Source organism: Hippocampus comes, unplaced genomic scaffold (genome assembly GCF_001891065.2).
Source record: "Hippocampus comes isolate QL1 unplaced genomic scaffold, H_comes_QL1_v1.1 scaffold62, whole genome shotgun sequence".
NCBI lineage: Eukaryota > Metazoa > Chordata > Actinopteri > Syngnathiformes > Syngnathidae > Hippocampus > Hippocampus comes.
Window position 1 is genome coordinate 673,847 of NW_017806062.1, and position 20,405 is coordinate 694,251.

The 20,405-nt window shown below is 48.2% G+C and overlaps 1 protein-coding gene across 2 annotated transcripts; it reads left to right on the forward strand.

The window, feature by feature from the left end:
* Positions 1–335: 335 nt before the first annotated feature.
* Positions 336–17,098, forward strand: nuak1b (NUAK family, SNF1-like kinase, 1b). Of its 2 annotated transcripts, XR_002170916.1 has the most exons (8): positions 336–1,964; positions 7,427–7,547; positions 11,151–11,302; positions 12,808–12,873; positions 12,970–13,089; positions 15,110–15,242; positions 15,788–16,916; positions 16,987–17,098. XR_002170916.1 is itself a non-coding variant. In XM_019893404.1 (7 exons), the coding sequence occupies exons 1-7, from the start codon at positions 1,689–1,691 to the stop codon at positions 16,864–16,866; spliced, it is 1,947 nt and encodes a 648-aa protein (XP_019748963.1). In that variant the 5' UTR covers positions 336–1,688; the 3' UTR covers positions 16,867–17,098. The 2 variants fall into 2 exon arrangements, 1 of the variants encoding a protein (XP_019748963.1); XM_019893404.1 differs by having other exon boundaries at positions 15,788–17,098.
* The last annotated feature ends 3,307 nt before the right edge of the window (positions 17,099–20,405 follow it).

Sequence of the window (20,405 nt, forward strand, 5' to 3'; positions counted from 1 at the left end):
GGAATAGTTCATTGGGACAGATGAAACTATACTTTGCCCAACCTTGAACGAAACTATGGATTCCGCAAGTGCTTAAGATGCAACCAGAGAATGCTTCCTGTGGTGGCAAAGATGGAACAGGAGACAACTGAAAAGCCGGAAATTTATCTTAACTGCTACATAAGAAAGTGATGTGCGGTTCAGTTCAATGATAAAGCAGATTACAGGAATACCTGGAAGGTAAAAAAAAAAAATCTTAAAGCGCCCCCTAGTGACAATGTCGCGCTTTTTGTTCCCTCTCCAATACTTGCCTGTTAGTTGTCTGCACAAGGTGAGTTGTTTTTACTTTTAGTTTTCTCTCGAACAACTGAGAATATTAAGATTAGGAAATACGCACATTCAGCTATTTTAATGAAAAAAAATCCTGAATAATTATTGAATTGAAAAAGATACGCATTGTAGAGCACGGACCATCAAACTAAAACGGAGCATTATTTCATTTAATCATAAATTTGGCTTTATTATGTTTTTAACGCTTCACAAACAGGGGAAAAGACAGTAGAGGGCGGTACTGTCTCACTTGCCTACCCTAACCGCACGTCCCTGAATTATTCTTTTAAGTGCTTGTGCTGTACATTTTGTGAAAGCATGAGGTGTGTTCCGTGGAGATGGTTGAATGTTGATGAAAAGAGCGAAAGGGGAGCAGATGGATTAATGTTGAGGTCAAGAGCAAGAGGGAGTCTGCAGGGGAGACGCCAGCTACGCCCCTTGCTCATCAGCTGCAGCGGTTTCGAGAGAGAGAGAGAGAAAGAGAGAGAGAGAGAGAGAGAGAGAGAGAGAGAGAGACTCAAACTCACAAAGGAGGAGGAAGACACCAAGCAAGCAAGAGGATGACTGCGCAATCTCCGCCCACCGGCCTCGGATCCTTCCTTCCTTTACGTTGAGTAAAAGAGGAAAAGAAGCGAGCGAAAAGGATCAGAAACAAGCAAGACACACGAGAGAGAAAAAGACGAGGAAGGGAGGGAGCCAGCCAGCAGCAAAACGACCATGGCAGTATCCACAGCGTCTCCGCTCCCGATCGCGTCCGAGCACCGCACACCTCAACCCGGGTCGACCGCGGCGCGGAGCCGGCAAGCGCACGGCGACACGCAGCTGAGTCCGGATGAATGAGCAGCAGGCAAACATGAGGGTCATCTTCATCCAAAACGCCGGTTTCGTCGCAGCTTTCTCGCCTTGTCGATGTGAGTCAGTGATGTTGGCAGCGTTCAGGAACACAGAAGATGCGAGCAAGCCCCAAATGACACACGGACAGACCTTACTAGTCGAATGAGGAGTAGCCCATGTGATATATTTATTATTAGAGGCGCATTATAGACTATATAACTTGTTTAAGTCGAATGATCGGCTGACTTAATATTATAATACGTTATTATTACACAATTAATATCCGTTTTTATTTCAAATGAAAGAAACGTCATTTTTGTAGACTTTTATGTTAAGTAGATGGTTAGGTCGTTAATATGATCGTTTTAAAGACAATCTGGAAATGTTTGCTTCCACGTGGACGAATATGACAAGTAGCTTGTTCGTTATTCCTTGTAATTTATTTATTTATAACTATTATTAAGCTTACAAGTATTACAGCATATTAGTTTGTTATTGCGAACATAGCGGGTGACTTAAAACAACACGCGCGTTAGACGAGTGAGATGGAAAGAGCGTACTTGGCGCCCCGCCGCGGGGCGAGCCGCTCCGAGCCCCCCAGAGGTCAAAGCTGTGGGGGCGAACCCCGTGCCCCGCCGCTGCCCGCCGGACGCTCACCCGAAGAGATCACTGCGGGCGGCGACGGCGACAGGAGGAACCCCGGCGTGAAAAAACACCACCACAAGCACAACCTGAAGCACCGCTACGAGCTGCTGGAGACGCTGGGGAGAGGCACGTACGGCAAAGTCAAGAAAGCCATTGAACGCCACTCCGGCAGAGAGGTAACGCGTTACACATACACGTTACATTGGCCGGACAATGCAACCGGACATGCATGCACGCCCCCTTTTTTTTAATGTCCAGTAATGGGAAACGACGAAGCAAAAATCCTAAGTCACTCTACTTGAGTAATTTTTTTTTCAGTGATTGAGTCTGTACTTGTTTATTGTACCCCTAAAGGAATTAGAGACCTGCTATTTCTATTGACTGATTTCTTGGGATAGAGAAACAGGGACACAAGCAACATGGTGGAACATTAACCAGGAAGCATTCAAGACGGTGGCAGCATATTTTCGGAGAAGCAAGATATTCCCCATCAGTGACCTTATTTAAGGGACTTGTTTGATGTTGGTGGCAAGAATGCTATGCGGCAAATGCTTTGTGTCCTGTGCAAGGCCTAAAAACACATACTTCAGGCGTTAACATCTAATTTGGAAGGGGGAGACATGCTAGTAAGATGGATGTTTTTTCATGATAGTTAGCGAATTTTGCATTTTGGTTCCTGTGTTCACAACGTTAGCAAAGCTATGGGAATGCATGTTGAAAGCATGAAAGTCGACCCAACTCCAGCGATCTCTTAACAACATGCGATTTCTTTTCTTTTCAGGATGAGCACGTTGTAGGTTAAAAAAAATGAGGAAACTGTAATGTGCAGATGAGTTTTCTTTTACGTTTTGCCTATTCATCAAAACGGGTGTTTTATATCATTGACAGGAACATGGGTACTGTTGCGACCCCTTATGGGACTAGTTGAAAGTCACAGCAACTTTTGCACATCTGCACATTTCAGAGTCTGCACAGTAATTTTTTAACTATTATTGAAGCACAGGAGTTGACTCACTACTCCTACTTTTACGAGTCTTTTTTTTTTTTAACATGCTTGTGTTTACTTCTGTTTAAATACAGTGTGTGAATACTTTTGCCCCCTCTGGTTATGTCTGTCATCTGCATTTATGCAGTCTCTCGCAGCTAGCCATCCGACCCCCTCTACCACCCCCCCAAAAAAAACCTACGCCAAAGGGCCCATGGGGCCAACTGCACACACGCCTCAGTCCATGCAGGGGCCCCATCACCAGATGTGTGACCGCAAACCAGGCTACTGCCTCTCTGACACCAAAAACCCCAGTCTTGCCCTCTACATTAGGTACACCTGCACCGTGTAAGAAAGACGCAAAATGCAAAAGATGGATTTTCATAAAGTCGAGCTTGACTGTCACTTTGTGCTCATGTCGAAAAACGGGAAAAGTAAAGTCGCCCCCCAACTCCCCTCGATTTTTGTTTATGCAAAACACATTGCCCGCCCTTGACGACGACATCATCACGTTTGAGGTGTATGATATCCCAACAGTCCTGTTATGTCCGATTAATTCCATGTGCGGTCAAACTTGACCCCACTTGCCCAAGCTGGCAGGACACGAGGAACTTTCCATGGGCTGAGAATACCGAAGGGGAACTAAATATAGGTCACCAGCGTGTGTTCCCCCCCCACCCACCCAACTCTCCTAACACCACCGTCACCCCTCCAATATGACATAGCCCCCGGGCCTTCTCTCCATCATTGAGGTTTGTTTTGTTATCGACGTTGCCGCAGCTTCACTGTGACATGTTTTGCTCATTAAATTGCGCAACGTTTACTCGTGGTATCTCATGCAGATAGTGAATGAGCTCATGCTTGGCTTAAAGGGAGTCTGGGTATGATTACTTACTCGAAAGCTCCACTTTCGGGCTGTGTAAATGAGTTTTTATCAAGTTATGCAAAGGCATGCAAGCGCTGCAGGGAAACGAGCGTACCCCAATAACTTGAATTGAAACGATTTTCCACTCTATGGCCCTTTGTTTTAGACTTATGTGACTCGTGTCATTTCTGTGTGCGTCTTTCTCCTTTTTTCATCTTGAGACCCAAATTACAAATCCGAAATTGTGGCGGAGGGAAAAGTGTGCACTTCCAAAGACCAGTCAAGTTATCACAAAACATTTGCAAGTTGAGTTAATAAACCAGGAGCATTTTTACTGCTTCTGAGAAACAATACGAGACTTACTTGTCCTACCAAATGCTTGAAAGTCAAAATTTCGGCTTGATGAAACTTGCAGAAACCCGGAATATAATACCTTTTTCCATTTTCCTACAACAATTACCCTGCTTTAGTCTGTGCGATTGGCGACCATCCATGTGCCACATACAGTACGTTAGCTCGAGACTCCTGTTGGCCGCACGGCAGATAGTGAACAAGCAGTCGGACGCAATGGCCTTCCAGCGCATCCGAGAAAGCAATTAGAGACATGGGAAACGTGTGGAAAGGACTGCCGACACTTTAGCAAGAATGATGACACACGGGGCGCTCGTCACGTCAGCGAAAGTGCAACGGAGCGGTTGTCCGCTTTAATCTCCGTCGCCATATGGTGAGAGTGGCAGTCTGAGGCAGAACGAAGCGCAATTAATCACGGGGGGGGGTCGTATTGACGCACGCCCATGTGTTTACGCACGCTTCTGGATTTTGTTTCATATTTTTATGGAGTGGCGAGACGGGTGTGTGTTTGTTGCCATGGTGTCTGCCATCAAGACGACTGCGTTGAAAAGGTTGCGGTGATAGCGAGTGACAAATGAAAGGAACACTCACAGCAGGGAACCCGAGTGACAGAGCGGCAACCTCCGCCAACCCCGCAATCAAATCCTCTGCGTCCCGATTCAGGGGATGCCCTCTTTCACAGTGTACATATGCGGCATTGGATGTTCAAATGAGCCATTGGTAGTGGAGTGTTTCACATGGCTGACTCGCTGGCAGGGGACCATTCCCATTCAATGCCGTCTCCCAAATCACTCACCGTGATTGACTGGCGACAAGTCTAGGAGGCAGTCATAAGCATTACAAAGTGGTGCTAAATGCCATTTGCCGCTCTTCCTACTGGCCCGGTGCCCCCACTATAACTGGTGTTAGCTACGATGCTAGCAATTCTCGCAGTCTGGAAATCAGTCACGGAGTCCACACGACCAAAAGTCGATCAGCACATAACATGACTCAAAAAAATATGGGCTCGGAGGGTGAGCCCCCCCCCCCCCGGCCCCCCTCAAGGAGAGTCGCTCTCCCAAGCATAACAGCATTATATTAATATAATCTTAAAGCATCGCATTACATCACGGCTCAACAATGGTGAGGTACGGGAAAGGGAAAAAAACGCCGACATTCCTGCGCTCCATGCAGCCCTGTTGATGAGGTCTTACGATCTTTGGCTCGTGTGGGAATACATTTCTCCGTTAGAATAACACCCCCCCCTCCCCCCGCCACGCCACGAACTGTGACTTCAAGCCCAATACAATACATAAGAGACGCCGGGGACGATTAGCAAACACGGGGATGGGCGAGCTCAGCGGTGAATCTTTCATCTGTTTTAATGGTCTGAGAAAGAGCAAGAAGTCGTCAGGCTCCGGCGGAGCGAAGCACCGGGTTTCACTTCAAAACGGCCAGTTGCAAACCAGACGGGGGGTCGGCCGCGTACCTGGCAGGGGCCTTGGTGGACCGTGGGGGTAGCGCCTGTCGACTGTGAGTGGCGGTAATAGGGTTCCACTTAAGGACAAGCGTAGCCGCGTTAGCCAGCTGGCAAGTGGATGGTCTGCGGTCCTGTTTAATGATCCGCATCGGGGTCAGGGCGGGAGAACATGAGGAGATACACAACAGATACCTGGCGTGCTCTCAAGGCCCCTTTCTGTGGGCCTGCATGCTCTCTCAACGGGGTAGCATTGCGGCGCCGAATTAGGATCAATAAGATGGATTGCTCCCCACTTTAAAAAAAAAAAAAATGCTCGCTTTGCTTTGCATGCAACCTTTATAGGTCGTGAATCAGGTATTTCCTAAATTAGTGAATTCCTGATTTAATAAAGCCAGGAGGATGACTCACCTTCTGCAACGCTCGGGAGATAAAAGACTCGTAAATCTAATGAGGTAAAAAGAAGGAAGACAAACAACTTTTACTAATTGTGAACATAGCGCTGCCCCCCCCCCCCCACCTCCGAGGCTCCTTTTGGTTGATTCTCATATCATTTCTTTTCAATTCTATGTCATCAAGGCATGCCCTGGAAGGGAACCGTTCCGGTTTGGGGTTATTTTTATTGATGTACACGGTAATTAGCTTGGCACCGGCTACTGCCTGCGGTTTGGGCCGCATGCAATATAAAGAAGGGCTCCTCAGAAAACTCGTGCTCAGATAGCAGAGGACAAAAGTTTAAACTAACAAATGAACGGACTCTGCGGCGGCCTCATCAAAGGAACGCCAGGACTTCATGCAAGAATGTTTAGGCTGCAATTACAGTGACATGTGCACCACTGTATATTTTATCGGTTTATTTGGGGTAGCCTCTCATTTAAGGCTCGCATATAGGCCTGAGGACTGGAACGCGCACCGCGTTAGCGTTGCCACGACGGCTTGACCTCCTCGTTGGCAAGCTGAGGAGGCATCACTCACTCAGTCGTCCTTTTCCAGATTCCTCCTTTGGAAAAAAAAAATTCCCAGCTGGCCAAGCTCTTTCAAAAAGGGAAGCCAAAGCTTCTTTTTTTTTTTTAAATTCTTCCCCAAAATGGAAAGACTAAAAATAAGTGTGGTGACTTACTGTCCTTTCGAGGACTCTGACAGGTGAGGAAACACGGCCATCGCTTTTGCATCACCCTTTGACCCCCCTTGCCAAAATGATAAAGGACCTCTTCACCTCCTGTTCTTTTTACTACTCAGCTGCTCGCAGGTAGACAGTTATGGAAACCCCCCTCGTGAATCTCCCACCTCTCTCATCTCTCAAGGGCGACACTGACTAATACCTGGTTAAATATAGGCTGGGAGCAGAGGGCACCTGAAGAGCAAAAAGCACGCCTCCATTCTAGGCCCCCGCATGCTACTCAAGCAACTCTTATGTCGCCCCACACGTGAAAAGAGGCTGAATAAATTACACCGTGTGAATGACGCCTCTTCTCCTGAATCATTTTGCGTCCGTGTCAGCAGAGCCGGCTGATAGGTTCGAAGAACGCCATGCGATCAATTTTTAAAAATGTCTCGAAATAAGAATCGCGGTTTGCGAGGCCAACGTAGCATTTTGCGCCTCTGGACACCCTGAAAAGCGAAACTGCAAGGCGGGCACAACGCTCTTATGTCAAATGACATGACAGCTGATGATGTGCTCGGTCGTGCTGTTACACTCCACTCCTCTAGGTGGCAACGGCTGCAATCAAGGTGCAAAATGCCATACACATGTCAAACTTCTTTTTCTTCCCTCCATTGTACAGTTCTGCAGTTCAGTGGATGGTAAAAAGTAAAAAGACCGTAGCTGAGCTGCACCTTTATCCAGATCTGCACCAACATTTCAGGGGTTCTTCTTTTAATATCAATCTGGACCTTAAACTTTTGGAATCTTGAGACTGTTTTCTCATCATTGTTCTATTTTTAGCTGCTTGGCTGACGAAGAGCTTTTCATTCCTCACAGGTGGCGATCAAGTCTATTCGGAAGGAGAAGATCAAGGACGAGCAGGACATGGTTCACATCCGCCGTGAGATTGAGATCATGTCGTCACTCCGCCACCCGCACATCATCTCTATATACGAAGGTGAGCGCACGACAAATTGCCACGCACGCTTCAACACACATCAATACAAAGGCACAATTCCCCCCCGTGTACGATTGTCATGTTATGACATGCAGATGTCATTGAAAAAAAAAAAACACCTGGGATGTAATTCATCTTCTCTCCCTGTTCCTCGGAAAGTTTGGATGGCTTTAGATGGCCTTTTGGGCGCACGCGCGCGTGTATGTGTGTGTGCACGTGCATGCGCGCGCTCCGAGGGATTGCCTCTCCCACATCTGAGAGGTCTCATCCACGGTTTTGATCTCCCGGCCAGACATCTGCTGACACTTAAAAGTCAACTGCAGCTGGAAACCATACTGCACTTGTGAAAGTTGCACGTGTACCCCGTATGCGTGTGTGCGTCTGCCTATATGGCAGTCGCACGCGTGCGCGCGCGTGCAGGGTTGACCTCCCGTCACCCGGGCCTGCTGCACACTGTCTGATTGCCGTCCACTGGTAATACCGAGAAAGAGCGAGGAAAGACCTTAAGTCTTCCCTGCAGCGATGTCAGCATCCCATCTACCCCTGGAAGCAGCTCTTTAAATATCAAAACCTGCAAGATAGGTCATGCTAAGGCCACGGGTATTTCCTCCTCACTATTAAAAAAAAAGTGTTGGCGTTTGAACATTTCTGAAACACATTACGACGTCTCCGTTCCTTCGAGTGGTGGAAAAAAAAACAAAGCTTCTGCACGCAAATGCTGACATTTGAAATTGAAGGCGCTTTTATAGCGTCTGCTAAAGCCCGAACAAAGTGGAACAAGCTACTGAACGTCTCCGCCCTGAATGACATTTACCATCGGGTCCAGTTTGCGTGTGATCAAGAGGCCGAAATGCATAGAATAATACCCCGTGTCTAAAAATACCTGACGCAGCTTGAGGCCGCCTGGCCCGCACCGTGGTGTTTCAGAATGCCTTTTACCCGAGAGATTGTAATTAATGGTGGGTGTTAAAGGCTGAACAATTCCCACTGAATTCTTTCAACATGTTGCTCGCAGTCCGCGATCGTTGAAAATGCACTCCCGGCCTGGGCGCCGGCCCGTTAAAAGTCACAAGGCGCGGCAACGCCGAGGCACTTTTGCTTGATTTGTGGCCCGGGGCTATTTTTATGCCCATGTCAACCCGGCCGTTCTTGACAGCTGCCCCGGTACAATGGCTGGCATGCCGCCTCGTGCGCCAGGCGCCAAACTGGTTCCAACCGCTGTCCTTTTTGTTGCGTTTCAAAGTCCGCAGGTTGTTATCCTCCGCATACAACAAACGGCGGTGTTTGTCATGGGAGGTTGCCAGCGGGCTGTCGGTCGAAGGGCTGGAGGGCAGCTGCTTTACAAACTCCCCCCCCCCGAGCGTTCTAAGTGTGCCGACTCCACTGGGAAGCCGGTCCGACACAGGCAGGCACTGTTGTGCCTTCGCCGCATACACGTAAACGAGGCCCCCGAATTTTGCGTATCCGCCCTTTTCAAGAACTCCCGCATGCTGCCTTGCGTCAGGCAAAGCCGAACCAGCTGTGTGTGCAAAGTTTTACCGCACCCTTTCCACACTTCCAATGGTGCATCCATCAGCACAGTCTGCGACATTTAACAGAGATTTGGTTGTACTCCCCTACCCGGCCCACCCCTCCTCCACCTTTTTAAAACAACCACTCAAAGCCCGTAGTGTTGTACATGTACAAATTGCTACACGCAACTAAAAATGTGAGTCGCGTAATCGCGGTTGTGGAGACGGCGAGAACGAGCCGACGCCTCCAACGTCGGGTTGAGCGTTTGAAAAGGAAAATTTATTCTGCATTTTCATCATTTCAAATGGTTTCCCGCAATAGAATCCAATTCAGCTCTTAATCGTTGAAGATTGAAAGCACCGATGAGCAAACGAAGCAAATGTTAAAGTTGTTACTTTCTTTTTTTTTTTTTTTCCACTGTGGCAGCCTGCTTAGGTAGCAGCGAGTTCACTCTGTCAATAGATAAATGCTTTATGTCGCCGTTGTTTCAAGATGCAGCGGCGACAAAACATCAAAAATTGATTCGAAGTTGATGTCCCTAAAATTCCACACCATCGTCAAAATAAAATGGCCAAGGCATTTTGTTGTTGTTTTGGGCAACTAATGCAAGCCGAGTAATTAGTCCAGCATCGGAGGTCAAAGGTACACGGGAGTGCAAGCTGAGAATGTGCACATCAAGAGTGACTCCACCAGGTCAGGTCACGGTGCATGTCAGACCGGGTCATGGCTCTGTCCGCCAATCAGAACCTCCCCCAATCTGCTCACCCCCACCCCCCGCATCCCGTCTGGGACTTCCTCAGCGTCCAGACAGTCAGTCAGGGAGCATTACCATCACTCGGCAACTGTGTGCTTTTGCAAAGGATTATATCTTTAAAAGGACCCAGGGAAGGAGACGGGGAGGCGGGAGGTGTGTGTGTGGGGGGGGGGGGGGGCAGGCTATGAAGGTGCTCACTCAAGGGTACGGGGAAGTCGAGCCCCTCTCTGGTCGTGACCCCGCCGTGTGGGGAAAAAAATAAAGGGCTCGGGATATGGAGCAGACGGTATTGTTGCCATCTTGTCAGTCTCCCACTTTCATCTTTCTGGCTGAGGTCACCGAGTTGAAGTGATACGGCAGATGGCAACAACGTGCGTGTTATCTTCATTGAAGACTCTGCATATGTGAGCGTGACCCCGCCTCTCGCCTAATGTCACCACTGATACCATCCAGCGAACCCCTTTCTCAAAAACGGATCATCCGGGTGTATTCCTTAATATTGTAGCCCATTTCCGGTTCTATGGTTAGCTAGCCTCACACTTTGCTTCTTTGCTATGAGACATCACACAAATGCTAAAGGAAAGGTAAAATTAAGAACAGTTGGCGGCATATTTTTTTTCCCAATAACCTTTGGTTGAACTCCAAATTGTATTTTTTTTTGTAGGGGAGACTTTTGATCTTTCAAAACGACTGAAAACTAGCATTCCTGCTAAGCCTGGCACATTTACACTGTTTATTCTTGTGTTGATTAATGTGCTCTGTCCCAATCAAATTAACACCAAAAAAAAACAAAAAACCTTATTTCGAAAAACGATGCACAATTAAAAAGGAGAGTGAACTAATGGCGGACTGGGAACGATATCATCGTTGAATAAAAACCGACGAGGAGAAAAGGAGTCCCGTGCGTGCGTGACTTACTTGGCGACACTTACGCCCGTGTCGTTGCACTGCATTATTTGTCCAGTCGTTCATACGAAGCTATCGGACAAAAAAACGGCCCCGCGCTCCCGTTGGGGAATGTGGGAGTGTGTTGAGAAATGTGGTGACGCGATGTCGATGTGTCAAGGGCATCGCTTGACACAGCGGCAGAGCGTCTTGATTGAAAACTCCTTTTGGTGGCGGGTCTGTTTTTGCTGACCCGCCGTCCCCGAGGAGCGCTCTTGATTGAGTTAACGGTCCCTCCCTCCCTCAGTTGGGCCAGACGCGTGAGGTGGGGTTCGAGGTGGCGCGCATCGGGACAAGTGCGGTATTCCCATCCAAAAGGCGTATTCGTCTCTTTGACACGTCCGCGACGTATTCCTCTCACGCCGTGACCAAATCTTGTGATCGTCCCTCAGTGTTTGAGAACAAAGACAAGATCGTGATCGTCATGGAGTACGCCAGCAAAGGCGAGCTGTACGACTACATCAGCGAACGGCGGCGCCTGAGCGAGCGGGAGACGCGACACTTCTTTCGGCAGATTGTCTCCGCTGTGCACCATTGCCATAAGGTAAGAAGCCACACACGCTTTTCTTTCCTGTTTGCTCGCACGTCCCCGGGATGATGGTTTTCAGGCTGCAGCATGTGGAACATTCACCGCGCACCTCCGCATCGGGCTTCGCTCGAAACAGTTAATCCGCGAGCCTTGACGCTGTATGCTTTTCTTGGCGCACTGCGACAAGAGACTCATCTGTTTCTGAGTGAAGACGGAACACAGGCCAGTTTAATTCAGGCTTATACGTTCTGGTGACAGCGTATCGGCGAGGCCCCCTGCTTTAGTTCTGTCCTCATCTGATACAATGGTGGCGAGCGTTCCAGGATAGCCCCCCCCCCCCCAAAACCGGCCGAAATCTCCCCGGAGGATTTGGCGCCGGCCGCGCCCACGTCAAACCCGTTTTCCACACCTCAGTAATTCCCATCAGATTCGCGGGGCTCGACTGGATGGGCTTCCCTCTTTATCATGCCTCTCCTCGGGCCCCGGAGATAAGAATGATGTCATCGTCCCCAGATAGGAGAGTCCCTCACAAACAATGGTCTCCTCATCCTTACCAGTTAATCTCGAACCGGGCGGGGCAGCATTACTCACCGCCACAACAAGCAAGCAAACATTTCATCGGAGGATCAGCCAATCGGGCATGCAGATGTGGCCCGCTGGGAGTATTCCTTAACCCACTCCCTCCCTCCCCCCAGTGGCTCAGTATATGGTGAAAGTATAATTTCCAGTGGTCCAGTGGTTAGCCCGTCGACCTCACAGTGTAGAGGTTCAATTCCAGCTCCGGCCTCCCTGTGTAGAGTTTGGATGTTCTCCCTGGGCTTGCGTGGGTTTTCTCCGGGTACTCCGGTTTCCTCCCACATTCCAAAAACATGCATGGCAGGCTGATTGAACACTCCAGATTGTCCCTAGGTGTGAGTGTGAGCGTGGATGTGTCAGCGGATCGGAAAATGAATGAATGAATGAATGAATATAATTCGCACCGGAGGGAAATTACAAGCCAGCGGAGTTGTGACAAAGCCACAGAAGGTCTCAGCATGGAGACACCAGACAGTGACAAGAGTTTCACTTTAGGGTAGATTATCCCTTCCTAGAATTCGGATTAAAAACTGCAGAAATTGCATGTGGATGCTGAGAGATGCCGAGCTGGAATGCCAAAGACACAATAAAAGTGCCTAAGCAAGACCATTTATAAGTTATTGCCAGGATCATGAACCTCACTGTCCTATTTTTGCCGATAAGTAAATACAGGAGAGACTCCTCCACTGTTTTTTTTTTTTTTGTCAATGCCTCGTACTAGCTGAGGCGTTCGATTGCGCGCATTATTTTATTGCGCATTCCCAACGGTATCATTTTGATGTGGAAAACAATGCATGCGGTGGGGAAAAAAAAAAAAAAACGGAATTATGTGATATTAAGGCGTCGTCGCTTATCTTTCCGTGTTTGCAGGAAAAGTCGGACCGCAGAAGAATTAGCGCGTAGCCTCCTCTTTGCTCATGATTGATTTGTGTGCCTTCTTTCAGAATGGAGTGGTGCACCGGGATCTGAAACTGGAAAATGTGCTACTGGATGAAAACTGTAATATTAAGGTAACGCTTTAAAAAAAAAAAAAATCTCTTCAACCGATTCACCAGTGATGGATAAACGCCAGCATTCTCTCATTCTTTGGGTCTTGCGATCGGCAGATTGCTGACTTCGGCCTGTCCAATCTCTACCACAAAGACAAGCTGCTGCAAACGTTTTGCGGGAGCCCGCTCTACGCTTCGCCAGAGATTGTCAACGGGAGGCCATACCGCGGGCCGGAGGTGAGCGCCGGTGACGCAGAGGCTATAAAGTGCGCTCGCAAGTTTCCATTTGATGAAGCCATCGCGGTCGTTAGCCCTCAGCGGCAGATCCCACGGCACCGTTAACACCTTTTGCACTCATCCCCGTCGCATCTGTGCACAAAGAGAAGCGCGGAGCTTATTTGCAGTTCTTTGATGGGATTAGCAGCGGTCTCCGGGCGAAAGGGTGTTGGGGGGGTAGGGGGGTGGTCTCCGTTGCAACTCCACAGTGGTGCAACCCAAATACTGTCTTCTTCCATCCGCCGCCCTGGCGTTACCTCCTTGAAATATCCTTTGATGTGAGAAAGTGGGCGATAGGTGCCGCTTTCTCTTGCCTTCAGTCTAATTGGAACGGAACGAGCGGCATAGCCTCAAAGGGCGCTCGTGGTCACACGGTAAAACGTTTCCGAGGACTGCTGAAAAGGGTCACCGGACAGTAAGGGTTCGTATTCTTTTCTTTGTCCCACGTTTGGTAAAAGGAGTGAGTGCACTTGTATGCGATGTACACTATATAGTGCATGGGTGTCAAATATATGGCCCGCGGGCCAGAACCGTCCCTCCGACGAGGTTCGATCAGGCCCGCAGGATAATTTAAAAGTGAAAAAAATGCATCAAAGACACGGAATTAATATTTTTAATAAGATGCAATTCATGGATTATCCGATAGGGGCACACAGTGGCGACTGGACGTTTATTCACGTCGGCGTCCGATCATGCAAAGTGAGCCGAACCATGAAAAGAAAGCAAAAGTGGGACAAAGACGATACAAACGGAACTGATCCCCCCCGCCGCTGATAATCTCGTGCGGGGGCAGTGGCTGCACCAAAGCACACTGCAGTCCAAATTACTTTCACTTCCATAAAACAAAAGACGGGCAAAAGCTTTTCCTTTTAAGTAAGAGTGCTGAAACCCAAGTTTTCCACAAAGGCGAAATTCACTATAATTTCCTTGAGTCCTAAAAAAAAAACTCAAAAAAGAAAGAAAAACCATCAGCGTCCGATCTCAATTGAAAATTACACATCCGCAGTTGGGCTCAGGCCACAAATTACAGCAAACGCTTTGTCAAAAATAGCGCACAACAATTGAGCGCGCCCTCGTTTGCCTTCGCCGATAGCGAAGAGAGCACGCTGCATTCTTGATGCGAGTCCAGAGCCTTGGGAGGAAGTCTCTTAACTCGTCTTATCTAATTTCCTCCTTGTCGACTTTGTGTCAGCATTTCGCACAAGAACATTCCTCCAATTCTCTCATCATGCCGCTCCCACCCACCCAACGCTGACCAGACGCCGCAGTGTCACACAAGCAGGCGCGTTGCGAATCAGCGAATGGCAGCCAGTCACCGGCAGCATCTCTGCTGGTCTCATCTACCGGGCTGCCGTACGCTCCCACGACGTTCCCCTTGCACCTCGTCATGCCCCCAGACACCGAGTCTTATGTAACCACGGACTCAGAAAGCCGCATCGCATTACGTTGGTGGTCACAAAGTACTCGCTTATGCCTGACAGAGCGGGACAGGAAAGGATTTATCGGGATGGAAACGAGCCATTTCCCACCGGAGCGCCGGCAGTTCGTCAATGCAAAACTGCAAAAGACGTGCCCGGTGAGGCTTCGCAAACGTCGCGGGGCCCCTCCCGGCCGACGAGCGAGGGCGGAAAAGCCATTCGAGCGCTTATTAACGTCAACGTAATCTCCGAGGCATACCTCAAGGGTCTGTTCTGATGCGAGGCCGAGTCGAGTTCTTTCCACAACATTTATTTTAATGCCATGAGTCATTAATCACGTAAAGACCACTAAGTCGCCGTTGCATAATGTAACATTCCCGAGCCTAGCCGCATGCATAGGTACAGTGAAAGTGAACCTCCGGCTCTTCATGATTTACAAATTCATTTTATTGCATTTTTTTTTTTTTTTTTTGAGTTGGTGGGGGCTTACTCGCGGTATTTGGCCATTTGTGGCTTTACTCTCGACATACCTAACGGGATGGACTTGTTTGGTGTTTCTCCAGGTGGACAGCTGGGCACTGGGGGTGCTGCTGTATACCCTGGTGTACGGAACCATGCCGTTTGACGGGGGCGACCACAAGAACCTCATTCGCCAGATTAGCAACGGCGAATACAAGGAGCCCACGCAATCCTCAGGTGCGACACCACCCCATTATTTACACCCCGGAGACACACTAGAATCGAGACAGCGACTCATAACGGTGTGGTCAAGCGTGGACCTGCTACCTGGACTCGTTATGTTGCACTCGTTTTCTTACCGCCCTCACCCTCTTCCAAAAAAAAAAAAAAAAAAAAAAGGTTTGAATCAGAAAGTTGTTTTGGATTGAAACGATGTCAGTTTATCAACTGTATGTCGAGATACGTATCAAATTGAGTTTAAGTGGAGAGATCTACCCCCCTCATAAATATATACTGTATATATTGTACTGGAAATCTCTGGTGGAAAACCATATTTACAGTACTGACAAGTTCATTCATTTTGTAAAATGACATCAAGAAACTCATGAATGAACTGAGCCGCACTGAATGGAACCAAATCGAATCATTCCCCTTTAAAATCAACCGTCCTCGAATGGTATTGCACCCCTTGTATCGGATCATATTGTCTTTGATCGAGAGATACTTACCGATGTTTCAAATGTAGACAGAATCCATTTTTTTTGCGTTTGATTTGTCTTTAGATGCACGGGGATTGATCCGTTGGATGCTAATGGTGAATCCCGAGCGCCGAGCCACCGTGGAGGACATCGCCAATCACTGGTGGGTGAACTGGGGCTGGAAGAACAGCGTGTGCGACTGCGACGCCCAGCGGGACCGCGGCGGCTCACCCATGCTGGCCCGCTTCATCGACTGGCAGAACCGCACTGAGCCACGCGGTCCCGCCGCCAAGCCGGCCGCCTTGCCGCCGCCGCTGCTGCGCCAGAGGCCCAAAAAGTCCAAGAAGGAAAACGTGGAGGAAAGCAGACAGGCGGACGGTGGCGGCGAAGACAAACCGGGCCTGAAGAGACCCAAAGGCATCCTGAAGACCAGGGCGGCGGGGGAGCAGCGGTCGGCCGGCGCGGAGGAGGGCCAGACGGCCGGACCTGAGCAGGCGGAAGGCGGCAGTGAGGCCTCGAGTCCCGATCGAGAAGAAGAAGAGACGCCTTTTGGGGGAGGCTCGCCGGCAAAAATGGTGCCCACCCTGCCCAAAAAAGGCATCTTGAAGAACAACCAACAGCGGGAATCAGGGTACTACTCCTCCCCCGAGCGCAGCGAGTCGACGGAGCTCCTGGGTGGAGCGAGCATGACTCTGCTCGCAACTTCGCCACCCAAGAGAGCCATGGGAAGAAAGGGCATCTTGAAACGCAACGGCAAGTACTCCACCTACAGCGGCCCACCCTCAGCGGCCGCCCTGGCGGCCGGGGGGGCTCTCGGCGAGCCCCCCTCCGCCGCCGACTCGGGCCTGTCGCGCAGTCAGAGTCGGCCTTCCAGCATGGTAGGCGAGGACGGCGGTTCCAACAAGTCGGCGGAGTGGCACCCTTCCACGCCGCACCTGCGCCCCAACATCAGAGCGTGCGTGTCGGCCGAGAACCTGCTGCACCTGGCCAACTTTGCCAGCTTTCAGCCGTCGCCCGCCGCGCTCCAGGGCCCTAAATTCGGCCGCAGCCCCAGAAGCAAAGGCTCCCCGCGGGACAATGGCAGCTTCTCCTTGCTGGGGGACCTGGAGGACATGACTCAGGTGTACCAGCAAGCCCTGGACATTAGCAGCAACCTCACCTAACACATGGGACGGGAAGCACAACTCTGTGTGTGTGTGTGTGTGTGTGTGTGTGTGTGTGTGTGTGTGTGTGTGTGTGTGTGGGTGTATGTGTGTGTGTGGGTGTATGTGTGTGTGTGGGTCTGTGTGTGTGTTTATGAGGCATGAACGACCGGTGTGTTACTGGGATACAGATTTGTGAGGTTTTCCAAACAGGGCTGAAATCTTGATGGAATTGTTAGGCAAACACACACCCACCCACACACACACACACACACACACACACACACACATACACATACACACACATTCATAGGTGTACTTCGGAAGCGTATTGGTGCCCCCATAAAAAAGAAGGATCAGTATCACGTAATTATGGGAAAAAGTGTACCGGTACTTGAAAATTGGATAATGACAAAATCTTTTCACGTTATCACAGATCGTTTTATTTCAGCATTTGACATGAGCCGCTGAGAACGCGGGTGGTCGGACTCCCAATTTGGTCTTTTTTTTTTTTTTGCGGGAGTGTGATTTCAAAGTTGTATTCCCGCTGCCACGATGGCTCCGCCCATTTCAAAATACTTCCTCGAGTACGCATTCTTGTCACAATCTCATTCACTGTGCTCGACAACTGTACAAAAATAGCAGCAAGTAGAATTGAACGCAATCATGGAAATGAGACATCCTTGCTCTAAATAACGTGATAAGTTGACGCCATGGCGTGAAAAAGATAACGGTGTCCCGACTATTTTTGTTTGTGTTGCAGCAATACGCTCCTGTTGGATACACACTCAAGTGCACTTCTCAGGCCAGTGGAATATCTGTCAGGGCTTTTATGAGCAGAATCTGACACACACACATGCGCACACAAACACGCACAGACACAAATGCCACCCAAGTGTGTTTCTCAGCCTCTGCTCGACTGTCCACTTTGCCACCTCGCTGCGTTTCCACGTTTACACACTCAGCAAGAAGCGCAGAACCTTCCCCCGGAAAATAAATAAATAAAAATAATCTGGTCGTCCGTTTACAAAAGCACCTTAAAGAACTCACACAGAGCACACCGGCTTTTGTGATCTCGACTTCCTTTTTTGTTATCGGCATTTTTGGAAGACAGGATTTAAAAAAAAAAAAGCAAACCAGGGTCTTATTCCAAAAAAAAGTTGCTGATTTATTTATTAATATTTGTGTCGCTTTGTTTTTGTTGTTGTTGTTGTTTTTGTGCAAAACTTGACGGGCGTTTGCTGTTACTGGAATCCAAACTCTTGCTATGCGGATCTGACATGTAGAATTGTTTTATTAATGACGAAACGGACACTAAGAACTACATCCGTGCATTGTATGTCGCGAAGAATCGGTGTGTTGTGTTCTAGGGGTGGGAAGCATGTGTGAAACGTCCCGTTAACAACAGAACTCAGAAAGGGGAATCGAATGTCATCGGATCCAGCCGCAACGATACCGTGTCAATGTTGTACCCGTCCACCATCCCGGGTGCGTACGACGGTCGGTTGGTGGGCAATATATCGCAAGTGCCTTTTTTTTTTTTTAATGCGGAACACAAAAACCAGTTTTTCATTTCCTGCAACGGCAAGCCAAATTGCGTTTTATGTTTATGCTGGTATGGAGACACTCAACTATGGTGTCTAGCTTGACCCAGCAGGGTTTGGTTTAAGTGGCTGCCCCCTATAGGCCTGGAGGTGCACACACCACCTCGGGTTCATTTGTGTTTCGTCCTGTTTCTTTGCTTATTTACAGTCATGATGGGTCCCTCCCCCCCAACCCTCAAAGACTTTGTTATTATCAGAATGCTTAACATTTCGACCCAAAGCGCCATCGATACAGCTAAACCAAGGGTGTGCTTACCCACACTTTTTTTCTGAACATTTTTTTGTAGGTTTACAAACTAAACTACCGGGTGATTTGTTTAAACGTACTGCTGACTAAGCCAAATGTTGGGTCCCGCCAGACACAGGTGTGGGTGCGGCCCATCAGCTATGTGCGCTGCGTCGAGCGAGCGCAATTAACCGGCTATTGTTTTGAGAGAAAGTTGAATCGCGGGAAGAGAGGAAAGTGAAAAGAAGAGCTTGGTGGGATGTGTTTTTTTTTCTGTTGAGGGACTTGTGAGGTAGGTTGAAATAGATTAGCGAAAGTCGGAAGGTAGATGGAATGTTCTCCAACCAAAGATATGAGAGCAAGCTTTGACATAATTTCCTGAGGGGGGGCGAGGACCCTCCGGGAATCCCCCATGGCCGCTGCAGGAGCATGAAATCATGTCTGCATTGACGTTAGCTCACGTTTTTTTTTTTGTTGTGTTACCCACCCCCTCCCTGACCCCACCCTGACCTGTTCATGCAGCTCTAAAACTGCAAATGGCAGATGTTTGATTGACACCGTCCTTAAAAAGGTTTCGGAAATGATGTGGCTGGAAAAGCGGAATGTTGCTGGTGTGAAGGAAGGCTGCTGTGGTACTGGTATTGGTACCCCCCGAAAGAAAAAAAAAAAAACATCACATTATTGTATTGTATTGTGATCTATTGCGTTTTTTGGGGGGCAGGGGGGTATTTTTATTATTATTGTTAACTGGATTTACAGTGATCAGATTATACTATGTTAGTATTTTTTCTTTTATTATGCTTCTGTTTTTGATTTTACAAAATATAAGAACTTCTTTTTCTCTTTTCTTTTTCTTTTTCTCTTTTATTTTTTTTTTTTACAGCCAGGCTGCAAAAGAGTTTTTAATTTTGCTTCATTTGGTCACAGTTTTCCTCTCTTTTTGTGGGCTCACCACCACCTTGAAGAAACCAAAAAAGAAAAAAATGTATTTACCAAAGCGCATGTGTCCAAAAATGCTGGAAGAACACAAAGACAATGAAACTGGAATAATGTCTGTTGGTGAGCAAGAAGTGGAATCATAGGAAAACTTGACTGGATATTGTTATTACAATAATAAGAATACATTAGTATTATCATGTTATTTAATTATGCTTTCTTTCCATGAGGCTCATTACTCTAGTTGACATGATTTTTATTTTATTTTTTTTTGGTTATCCCGGACTGCCAACATGGGTTAAGTTGTGTGCCTTTGGTATCTTCTATGTCGTTTTTTTTTTTTGGATCATGCAAATGATGATCAACATGGTTTTATACTTGTATTTATTGGTGATCAAGCCATTTCCAGTCATGCTTTTTAGCCTGTTTTGGGAAACAGTGTACGTTTCGAGTCAGCATCATCTCATTGTGAAGGCAACAAATCGAGTTCAACTGTGCCAACTCATGTAAAGTGTCTTAATTTTTTTTTTTTTTTTTTTGGGCGGCCAGGGTTCAGCACAATCTCTGCAGTGCTGTAACAACAAATCAATAAACAGATCTGGAACGACATTACATCGCCGTGTTGTCTTTCTTGAATGTTCTTTCATCACTGGCATGGCCCTGTTGTCATGAAAGGAGCACAGAGAGAAAAAAAAAGCATTTTCTCTCCTCAAAGGACTTTTCTCTCCTGCAGGCTTCTCTCACTAATTGTGGGTCATGCGTCTTTACATGCACGAAGTAGACCAGTACTGTTT